This window comes from Alligator sinensis, unplaced genomic scaffold (genome assembly GCF_000455745.1).
Source record: "Alligator sinensis unplaced genomic scaffold, ASM45574v1 scaffold77_2, whole genome shotgun sequence".
In the NCBI taxonomy this organism is placed as follows: Eukaryota; Metazoa; Chordata; order Crocodylia; family Alligatoridae; genus Alligator; species Alligator sinensis.
In genome coordinates, this window is record NW_005842016.1 from 2,821,676 (window position 1) to 2,833,555 (window position 11,880).

Consider the following 11,880-nt stretch of genomic DNA (forward strand, 5'->3'; position numbering starts at 1 on the left):
TCTGCCCCAGCCCTGTCCCTTCCTCACCGCGGGGGACGTTGATCTGCTCCCCCCACGCCTCTTCCCTCCCCCCTCCACTTCCACTACAGTGTACTTACCAGATGGAGGCAGCTCTCCACGCTCCTGGGCTCTGCTCCTCGCTGCACTGTGGCTGCACGCAGCACGGACATTTATCAGCCAAATTATCAGCCCCAGTGGGTCGATTTCCGATACAGCCAATTTTCTTTATATTGGTAACAATCCAGTATTGGTCCAATGTATCGATGCACCTCTAGCAGAGCCCGTAACCTGAGGATTTCTAGCTTTTCCTCACATCCTGCTAGTTGATGTGTCAGCCTTGTGGCAGACAGTGAACCTGATGAGCTCATGGTTGCTGTCGCCCAGGCTACCTTCAATGTTCAAGTCACGCACCAGATCATCTCCTTTGGCCAAGACCAAGTCTAGGAGAGCAGTACCTCTGGTTGGCCCTTGCACTTCCTGGGTCAGAAAGAGCTCCTCGATTACAGTTAAGCTACACGTCCAATCCGACTTAGCTCAGTCTTCCTCCCAGTCTGTGTCCGGATAGAAGTTGCCCATGACAACCAAGTCCCTTGTATGCGCAGCCTCTCTCAGTTCTTGAGAGAACTCCAAATCAACTCCTCTCCTTGGTTTGGCATGTGCCCCCAAACTGCACAGTGTGGTCTGAGTGGGCTGCAGCTGGGAACTGCACTGCTCTGTGCTTGAAGCAGCTGCAACAGTGCTGGGAGGGAAGCTATGGGGGTGGGGGGGGACTGCAGACAACCCAAATTTCACTGTAGCCCCCCACCCCTCCCAGCACCATCAGTGCCCGCCCCCAGCACAGTGCGGCTCCTGGCCCCAACCTGCAGCTGCAGCCTGCCCGGCTCATGCTGTGAACTGGGGGCACATGCGCCCCCCCCCATGCCCTCCCGGATGAGTGGTGGGAGCAGTGGTGGGGGGCACTGGGCTACCCCAGTGCCTCCCTCATCGTGGGGGGCATGCTCCTTAAAAATCAGCTATTGGTATCAGCCCCCAAAATCTCTATTGGTGCACCCCTAGCTAATACATACAGGGGACAACAGTAAACACAAAATAAAAGTACAAAATCTTCATACATCTATCACCTTGGATAGAAAAAGAGGGACGCATTTGAGGATCCTATCAAGGGACTTCTACAAAGTGTTTGGATAAAAGATGATGAGGATGGTATAAGAACTTGAATAGAGTGGCATAGAAAACATTTGTTTTAGGCTTTGCCTTGTAACTAGTTTCTTCTCTGGCTTCTCTTCCTTCTCCTTCCAGTTCTGTTGCTGGTTTGCCAGTGGTCTGCAGACGCAGCAGGGATCAAAACTTCAGCTGTTGGATCCTCAGTGCTGCTAATTGCACCAGACAGCATAAAGGATGTGAACTATATACAATGGGAATATATTCATGGTTCCTCAACCCACTTTATTGTGCAGTACTATAAGGATTCATCAGCTCCAACAATCTATGAGCACTTTGCAGGAAGAGTAGATTTCATTTCCTCCAATGGCTCTCTTTTGTTGAAAGAATTACAAGAGGCAGACAGTGGGATCTACAAAGCTACTGTCAATTTGATAGAAAGTGATGCCAGGAAAACCATCCTCACAGTTATCAGTAAGTGAAATTACACTGAGGTGATGGACTTTCTCTTCACTTGTTTGTAAATACATTTAAGCAGAGGCTGCTCTGGAAAAGATCAGCCAAAGCTACTGGGTGAATGTGAACAGACAAAAGAGGCTAACTTTCAGCCAACCACACAGGCAGCAGAGACGATGCTGAGACACTTGCTGGAAAATATGAGAGGGTGCTTTGAGTACCGAGATGCAGTGGCTGTATCTGAGCTGCAGTGAGCTGCCCTCTGAGAACCTGGGTATATGGAGTGGGGTCATCCCTGGGATAATTCACATCTGAGTTCTGTCTGTGTGCAACATACTCTTCACAATGATTGTGCAGTGTCCCTGGTTGCCCACTCCCAGAAAAGCTGTGAAGAACTGTGTAGGAGACAGTACCATATCTTGATGGAGGTAGAAGAGTGCTTCCTGGGGCAAGAGCCCTAGACACCCTCCTTCAAAGGTACTCAAAAACAACTGCCACCATTGGCCTAGCAGTATCCAGGGCTTCATTCGGGAGCAAAAGTCTAGCATGCTTTACAGGGAATCCTCTGAATTTAATGTTAATAATAATAACATTATTAACACTATTATTAATATAAATAATTATAATAATAATGCTACGTGACTGTGTCTCCTTACTGGTTAATGGCTAGCTCCCCATACACCGAGCACTAGTTAGAATAGAGCTAAGGGAGAAGGAAACATGTACTGGTAGAAATCCCCTATTACACACACACGGTAGCTTAGCCCATTTCTCTTTTGCTCTAAACCTTCAAGCTCTGATTGTTCTTTTGCTTGTTTTAGCTATGAACAATAGCTATTCATGACTGAGGGCCAGTGTATTTATAGTTCCTTACACTGGTCACTGATAAGTATTTCTAACATTGATGCTATGTTATTACAGTAGTGGTTTAGAAATCTACCTATCTATAATATATTCATTTTGTTTAGTAAATATATTACAAATGTCTTACACTCTGGGACTTTTTAAAAAAGGCACAGTATAATACATTTAAAATAACTTAAATGTCATATATTAAATCAGTGTCACTCAGCCTTTTTGCCCTGCAGGCTAGATGGGCATTGCCTGATTCAACCATGGTCTAGATCCAGGCATTGGACTCAATCCGGTATGCAAAACGGGCATAGTGGGCCTGATTGACCTGTGCAGAAAGGGGCAGCAGGCAGCCCAGCCCTGATCCAGCTGTGTTGGGGATGGGTTGTGGCCCAAACCTGATCCAGTCAGGCAGGCCCAGGCCCAGGCCCAATCTGGCTGTGTGGGGCTTGGGAATTTTGCAATAGAGGACAGGTAGGGAGCCCTGCGGGGCCCTAATCTATGGGGACCCCCACAGGCCAGATGCCATGGCTCTGCAGACTGGACTAGGCTGTGGCCTGGGGGTTGGGCATACCTGTATTAAAGAGGGAGGTGCCTATATCACATGTTACTGACTTTTTCAGAACCTTTGTCTGAGCCTCAGGTGTGGTGCAATTCCAGCCTCGCAGGCTTCCCCATCAAAATAGTCTGTGATGTTCAGGAAGGAAAAGTGGACATGTTTTCCTGGGAGAAGGAGGGAGGCCCTCTCCCACCAGAAAGGTGCTACCAGTTGTCTGAAAACCGCAGCGTGCTGCACATCATGAAAGGGGAAAAATCAGACTGTGGCTCCTACTCCTGCAATGTCAGCAATGAAATAAGCTGGAATAAAACCTCCCTGAACTTGACCATTATAGGTAAGACTTGCATCAGTCCTGGACTAGAAATTAGGGGATGGGGGGATTCCATCAGTGCTCTGATCAGTGACAGCTGTCTTCTGGAGGTCTGTCTGAGTGTGTAAGTGCATCTGTATCCTGCACCACTAGACAGGAGTTAAAGAACTGAGGTAGTAGCTTCCCTATACAAGGAAGATAGATTGTTTCTGTTAAAAGTGGGGCAGTGTAACACAGAGCTCTCCAACCTGTTGGTGTGCAGTTTATTTCAGTGTATTGACTGATTTCTACTGCAAGGGTTTATAGTTGGGACACTGGATTGTGATTGGCAGAAGATTACAATTCTGATATTCATTCTTATTTAAAAGAAAACCCAGAACTTTGTATCACGCTCAGCAACTTTCTCATCATATTTCAGTTTCCCAGAGTTGCTGACAGCCTATCCTTTCAATGAATTGTCTTCATCATCTTCTCCACAAAGCTGAGATTTATTCTTCCCCCATGTTACAGGTGTCTCATCTTCGCTTGAGCATGCTCAGACAATGTCTGGTGCTGCATTGGTATTTGCTCTGGTTGCTGTGCTGGGCTTTACTATTCTGCTCTGTCAATCAGCAAAGCGAAGAATCAGTAAGTATTTGGCCTCTTCTGGTGGGTCCTAAGTGTCCTTGCTACATACCTCTAAGCCATCTTCTCTTCCATGCATCAGATCAAAACAGAGAATGGCAGGCAGCCTCAGCTGTTTGCCTCTTCTGCTTAACCTCCTCATAAATTCCATATGAGGGGCAAGATCCAAAACCTAACAAAATCAGTAGGAGTCCTCAATCTACTTAAAAAGCAGGAAAACAAGCTGAGCCTTGCAGCCTACCCTTTTGGCTACTGGATTCAAGCTTTGTCTAACCAAGGAGGAAGCAGACTCTGATTGATAGACTTTAATCCCTAAGCCAGTGGTTCTCAGCCAGGGTGCCACAAGAAAAACAGCCAGTGAGTGGGCCACGGCATCAACTGAATGTCCATTTTCCTTATAACCATCTCAGCAAGAAAAAGGAAAGACGCAGTCCCCAAATGGATGGTGTTTAATGTTTAACAATCTCTTAACTATTACAGCCAGGGGTTGGACACTTGCAGAAGTAATTCTTGGTATTGTGGTCTTTCTGGTTTCCCTTTTAAAGACGGTAAGGAAGGGGTCCTTACCTGATGTGCATGGAAGATGCTTGGAACTACTCAAGACTGGTAATGGAAAATATAGCTCCAAAGAAAATTCAGTGGTTTCCATATTCTGTTACAATTTAAAAATTTACTATTCTTACCTAAAATCAAACAAATCATTGGCATGCGTTGCCTTGAGTTAGGCTGGCGGGGTGTCTTTTTTTAATTAAAGCTGGCTGACAAAACTTCATACAAACTGAGGGAGAGAATGAAGTTTAAGCTAACCTCTGAAGATGGAATTCACCCTGTCTTGTGCAACTCACTCTAATGTATTTGCTGTTTTGGCAGAGGGAGAAACATGGAGATGGCTGTTTGTGTTTATCCATGGGCTGGTGTCTCTCTCTTGTGTCCTGCTCTTTGTTGCCATGGTCATTTGGATGCACAATGAAGGTAGAATCTCACTGGCTTAGATAATAACAAAGCTTGTACATTTCAGATTGTAGGAAGCAAGAGTTTTTTAATATCTGTTATTGGGCCAACTGTAGTTGGGATATGATTTGGGACAAGCTTTTGGGCACATAAGTGCTTGTATAACATCCTTCCTAAATACTTTTGTGCCTGACAACTTGTCTAACATCCCTCTGTACATTTGATCCAATAACAAGTATCACCAAAAAACCCCACTCTTGCGTCTCACACATTTCCTGAACCACAGCCCTTCAGTTCTATCACAGAATATAAGGAGACATGACAGAGAGAAGAAACCTACAGTTCGTGAAAGGAATAGAGGTGCACACCGATACACTGGTCCAATATTGGATCAGCACCAATATAAAGAAAATGGTCTATATTGGAAATTGGCCTGACGTACCCAATAATTTGGCTGATAAATAGCCCGTGCAGGCGTGCAGCCGCAGCGTAGCATGTAGGCAGTGAGGAGCATAGCTGGCAGCATGGAGAGCTGCCTCCAGCTGGTAAGTCTGGTATGCTGGAAGAGGTGGGGGGAAGGGAACGGGCATGGGAGTGCAGATCAAGGCCCCCATGGTGAGGAGGGAGTCAGGCAGAGGCTGGGGAAGATGCCCAGCTGGTGCGAGGGAGAGCACAGGACAGAGCTGTGGCTCATCCAGAGGGCGCGGGAAGTGGGGGGAGTGGCTCCTGCCACTGCGCACGGCTTGTCTGGCAACTCCCAGTGCTCATCCAGAAGGGCATTGGGGGGGGGCGGGGGCCTTTGCCCCCAGATCTGCACATGGCAAGCGGCGGCAGTGGCACTGGGAGTGGAGCTATGGGGCAACTACGGCAATTTTTGGGGTGGCTGCAGCTCCCCTCCCAGTGCTGCCACTGCCTGCCTAGCACTGCCCCAGCTGCATTTGCCCTGCCCGTGCCCTGTACAGATTTGGGGGGCACATGCCCCTCCTGGGGTACGCACAGCAGTGGGAGCCGCTCCCCACACCATGCCCCCTGGATGAGCCATGGCTCCGTCCCGTGTCCTGCCCAGCCCCAGAGGTGCAGCACTTGCTCCAGGCTCTGCCCCACTCCCTCCCTCACAGCAAGAGTCTTCATCTGCGCCCCCCATTCCCCTTTCCTCCCCCCTCCCCTTCCTCCACAACAGACTTACCAGCTGTATTGGCAATTGGATCAATATCGGCCGATATGCCTCCTTAAAAATCGGCTATCAGCATCGGCCCAAAAAATCTCTATTGGTGCACCCCAGAAAGGAATTGTGAAAAGATTTTCAGGGCCTGGTGTAAATGCATGTAATGCTGAACTCAGTAGGAACTGTATTGGCCTCCACAAGTCAACAGAAAGTAGGCATTTGTATTTTGCAAATATGCAGCAGTGTAAGTTAGGAAACAGGTTAAGAGAAGACACAATTAGACAGAATGGCAAGGAATAGTTCATAAGCAGGGAGGGTGCAATCTCTGTATTGGCTAAAGGATTTGGCTTGAGTTTGGGATGAATATGGAGCTTCGTCCAGCCAGTAGCATTTAGCACTGACATAAAATCATAAGCAAGTTAGGCTGGAAATGACCTCCAGAGGTCACATAGTACAACCCTCCACCACAAACAGGGTCTTCCTTATCCAAACAATCCCACACAAATCTGTTGCCTAATCTATTAGTAAAATTATAGAGGCAACCCTGACACAACCACAAATCATATAATACCTGCTACAAATAAATCAAGGAGACAATGACAGCCAATGATCAGCTGCTACAAGGATTGTTAAAAATATGCGTAAGAAATCCAAGGAAAAGGGCCACTCCCCCCGCTACAGAGGAAGGCAAAACTTCACAGTCCATACCAATCTAACCATGGGGTAGAATTACTTTACTGACCCCAAATGACCCTGAAAGGATGGGTAAGACCCTCTAGCCAGGAACCAGCAGGAGCATTGGCACACCTCAGTCAAAATCCCCAGCCTTGGCTGCAGCTAAACCAAATGTGCTTTTGAGGAAGGCACCTGCCCACCCCTGCCCTCCCACCTCACCCCAACCTCTGGATACACATAGCAGCAGAAAGGGAGAAAATTCCTTCCTGGACTCATGGCCTCTTATTGCCAATTCCAGTTCACAGGGCAATGGTTTCCCATTATAGTTGCAGTCATAGGGGCAAATTTACTATTTCCCCAACCCATGTAACCCCATGACTTTACTGAATTCAACATGGTTTGCATTGAGAACAAGTTATTGTCCAATCTCTGAAATCAGACCTGAATGATGGATCCTAGCTGACACTAAACCTTGCTTTGTCAGAAGAACTGCTTCAATCTTTGTAATTCTGATTTAATACAGTGCTTTCTTCCAGGTCCCTCTCCTGCCTTCATATTACTTGAGCTTTTCCTTCTGTATGCAATAATAATAACCATCCTGGTAATGGGAACACTGGCATTGAAGCCAGCAAAGCTCAGTGGATTCAAAACCAAAATATGTGAGTGAGTTTTTATAACTTAAACCATCAGAAAATAGTTGGTGGTCTCATTTATTTCCTAAAAGTAAACCTTGAGGGCTTTGGTAGTCAGAGAAATGGCTTTACGGAGCCTTAAATGGCACTAATGTGACTATATCCCCTCCATCGCATGTTTTCACATACCACTTGTAACCATGCTCTGTTACATTTACCGTGCACTTCACTTTTCACATGGCCTTCTGCAAACACTTGATGTGTCAGTCATTTCCTGCTGTGAGTCAGGAGATGGAACCAATGAAATCTCAGTTGTATGAGGTAGAATTCAGCAGTCAGATGGTGACCAAGAAAGCTTTGGCAGGATTTGTCCCTTGGATTAGTTGTTATACTTCCGTTGCCATTTTAATACATGCAATTCACTGGGGGAAAAGAGACCTGATCCCTAAGCTGCCTGTTTCTTTCTCATCACTGCTTTGCAGTAGAATGCAAAACACACAGTTGCAACCCCTAAGGATCTTCCTGCGATTTTGAGGATTGTTCATATGCACATACCAGAAATGCCCTGTCCTGCAGACTTGTATCATCTCTTTTACATTTCTGGCTCATCTGTGTACATTATGTTGTCTCCTAAATCTCTCAAACCTTTCCCTGTTTCCTTCCCTTGCCCAGGGCATCGTGTTATCCTTGACTCTGCAGCTCCCGGAGCAATGATTGCAGTGGTGCTCTTTGCCTGTCTCCTACTCCAAAAAATCCACCAACTCCATGGTGAGAGCAGTTCCCTTTGCAATGATGCTTATGCTGTTTGTTTCTATAAAGAAAAATCTGCATCTTAAAAAACTGGTGTGAACCTCAACATAAGCAATTTTGGTGCGAGTTAGGATGGACATAAGCAATATTAACTGCCAAACCTGGTATCATGGCCTCTTCAGTACAGGGAGATGCTTAAGACAGGATATTGAGGGCCAGAGTTTTTAAAGCTCTTTAGGTGTTTAAATACCTTACAGTGTCTTAAGTGGACTCCGTTGTCCTGAGTGCCTCTGTGCTTCATGGATATGCATACAACAGAGGGCTGTCTCAGCATTCTCTATGGTTAGTATAAAATCTAGGAAGGATTTTCTGGGGATCTGTCTCCACTTTGGTCATTCCAAAGCCTACTCAGGAATGTGGAATGGATGTCTCCAAGGCATCCCACTTAGATCTTACTCATGGTATAAAATACAAATGTTCCTGTTTTCCCTTCATTTAGGTTTGATTAAATCAATTCCCACATGTTTTCCACAACCAAATAAGTGAACTACTAACAAACTGTAACTTTCCTCTTAAAAAAAATCAGAGAGAGGCTGCTCACAACCTGCAGATCTCACGGGGAGCACAGTCATCTCAGCAGTTACAGCTCTTCTTGGCCTTCTGTTCCTCTTTATATGGTGTAAGTAACCAGGGATTTCATTCTGGTGGCTGTGTCATTCTTTTTAACTGCCTGGATAACCTGCTCTTGGCTTTCATGCCTTCTCTTGTCTCTAGCAAATCTGACCAGAGACAGGACCCTGGGAGCATCTCCTAAGGAAGGATACTTTTGATAAAAGGCCAGATTTTTAAAAAGTGGTTAGATGCCTCCAGATGCAGATGGGTGCTTGTGATCCATGGACTGCAATATGAGTTAGTAACATTTTGAGAAAAGTTTAGGCTTATAGGTGCTGGGTGATACCTTCAAAAGCTCGTATCTGTCACCTTAGTACTAACTTTTTAAAAGGTGAGTAGGCACCCAGGTGCTCAAGCAGATACCACAGTTCCCCAGAAAAGTGATTTTGGTTTCCTCCCCTGCAGAATATCAGACTAGTAATTGTTTCCAATTAAAATAGCCTTATGCTTTTACTTGTCATAGAAATGACAAGAGAAAAAGTTGCAGTAAATTAGTACTTGGAATCGAATTTGAGCTTAAATATTCTGGCTAATTGAGACCAATTGTATTTTTTGCCCTTTGTTAAATGCATTACAGATTGCATGATGGTAGTCTGTTTTCCATTGCTGAGCTTGCCAGAGGTTGGGTTTTTCGGACAAACCTTTCACATTTCTACCCTGGTGCCTGTGTTTACAGTTATAGTTCTTTCCATGTGAAATCCGGTCACTTGAATGATTAGCTATGATGTCTCATGATCTGTGGGCAGACAATGGTATGTCTTGATTACAACACTCTTTCAAGCAAGGTTTGTCAGATCCGCTCCACTACATACTTTTCCAGCATGCTTGGAATTCTCATTTTGTGAGATGCAACCTTTGTGCTGCCTACTCTCCAGCTGCTTCTCTGCTTTGGTGTGTGGGCAAGCACTTTGCAATTTGTGTATTTAACACCGTGTGATCTTCCAAAACCCTTGACAGACTTTCATAAAAAACATGCAACACAGCATCTAACCAGCCCCTTTCTGCGTTACAGATCACAAGACTCAAGTTCCCAAGAGAGAAGCAGAATGCCCTGCTAGAGAACAGGTGACAGTGGCACCAAACCTTTTAATGTATTTTACAGTAGTGTTTTGTCTATTATGAGTTATTTTTGCCTCTCCAGTTGCTGATCATCATTGTTTAAATAACATTCAAATGATATATAATGAGAGGCTAGCTTTAGCCTGCAGGCTATACTAATTCCTCATTTCGGCAACTGTAGCAAAGATTTATATAACCCATACTAAGCTTTTCAGTGTAGTGCATTTTTTTCCCTCTGTCCCCTTCCAAAACACGTTTATGTATCACACAGCATATTAAAAGCACTGAACTTTGTCCTAACAACAGTTTTACACTGTAAAGAAGTCTCATGACTGAGGTCTAGAACATTTAAAATTGGAATATTGCTTTTACCCAGCTGGTCTTCCAGCTGAGCATTGCAAGGTCTGGCTTTTCTGGCTCTCCTGATTTCAGGAATTTGTATTTGAAGTAATTACAGGCACCCCCCAATCAACTGGAATGTAATCTCACCAAATGCAGATACACACATTTTATATGTGGTTCTCATAAAGAATGAGGCTTTATATTTTCACTTTAAAATCAATTTGTTGAAGAAAGAATAATCTAGAGCAGGAGCAGGCAAAATACAGCCCACGGGACAGATCCAGCCACCAGGCCATTCTGTCTGCCCCATGGGGCCCTTCTAAAATTTAGTCAATTATGACTTGCCAGTGGCTGCCTGTCTGAAAACCGATGAGGCACCAGCTGCACCGGAAAGCAGCTCAGGCTCTGGTTGCAATGCAGCAACCCCAACCACCACCTGACCCACCCTGCCCCCACCCCTAGAAGCTTCTAGAGACTGAAAGCTTCTGGCTAGAAGAGACTTCTGCCCTGGTGCCCCTGTGGCTGTTCCCCTGCCCTCCCTCAGCCGAGAGCTGAAATTGAGTTAAGAACAGGCGAAGGGGAAGGGAGGAGGAGAGGAGACCTCTGGTGGTGTGTGGAGGGTTCTGGTGGGGGGTGTGGGACTGTGTGGAGGGGCTGCAGTAGGGTGTGGGGTTATGAAGTGGGGTTGGTGGGAATGTGTGTGGGAGGGTGTGGGCATGTATCGGGGGTATGGTGGGAAGTGGGAGCCAGCCCTGCCCATCCCATCCTGGCTGCAAGACTGGGCACTGCATGTCACAGCACAAAGCCAACCCAGCCCAGCAGCACGCGGTTCCTGCTGCAAGGCCAGGACCTACGCAGTGTGGCATAGAGCCAGCCTGGTCTAGCCCATCCCCTCCATGCCATGCCACATGGGCCCTGGCCTTGCAGAGGAAAACTGCCTACTACCGGACTGGGCTAGTCTGGGCTGGCCCTGTGCCATGCTGCGTGGATCCGAGCCTTGCAGCTAGGAAATGCATGCCGCAGGTGGGATGGGCTGGACTGGTCTGGCTCTATGCTGTGCTGTGCAGTCCCCAGCCTTGCAGCTGGAACCACATTGTGCCAGACCAGGCCGACTCGGCCCTGTGCTGTGCCATATGGGTCCTGGCCTTGTAGCCAGGAACTGCGTGTTGCAGCTGGGACAGGATGGGTGGAGCTGGCTCCACACCTCTCACCATACTCCCAAATACCCCCTCACACACTCCCACCCCCCTACCATAACCCCACACCCTACCACAGCCCCCACTCAGTCCCACACCGCTCCACCATAACCCCCGCCAACATACACACATTCCCACACCCCCACCATATATTCACACACACTCCCACCCCCCAAACCCTACCATACCCACATCAACATATGCCACACCCATACCCCACATATATACCCCCTTACCCTCCCATACATCATATAATAGAGTAAAACTGTGTTTTGAGCTATTATGCAATTGCCTCTAAATACACAACACAAATGCACATAAATCAGGATAAAAATATTTTTTAAATACACTTAAAATAAGTTCTAGTAGTGGTTTGGGTTTTTTTAAGTATATGATTTAGTTTTTTTCTGGTTTCAAGATGGCAACCCCCCCCCCCCCCCCGGGGCCTTTCTCGGGGAGGGGGGGGGCTTACTCAA

At 46.5% G+C, this 11,880-nt stretch overlaps 1 protein-coding gene across 1 annotated transcript in view; it reads left to right on the top strand.

Moving 5' to 3' along the window:
• LOC106722105 (hepatocyte cell adhesion molecule-like) overlaps window positions 1-11,880 on the top strand; it is a 20,974-nt gene that overhangs the window by 3,688 nt on the left and 5,406 nt on the right. The window contains exons 3-10 of the mRNA XM_025202176.1: window positions 1,300-1,635; window positions 3,093-3,362; window positions 3,849-3,965; window positions 4,833-4,934; window positions 7,290-7,412; window positions 8,058-8,153; window positions 8,722-8,814; window positions 9,820-9,872. Coding sequence (XP_025057961.1) covers window positions 1,300-1,635; window positions 3,093-3,362; window positions 3,849-3,965; window positions 4,833-4,934; window positions 7,290-7,412; window positions 8,058-8,153; window positions 8,722-8,814; window positions 9,820-9,872 — 1,190 coding nt within the window. The remainder of the gene's footprint in view (window positions 1-1,299; window positions 1,636-3,092; window positions 3,363-3,848; window positions 3,966-4,832; window positions 4,935-7,289; window positions 7,413-8,057; window positions 8,154-8,721; window positions 8,815-9,819; window positions 9,873-11,880) is intronic.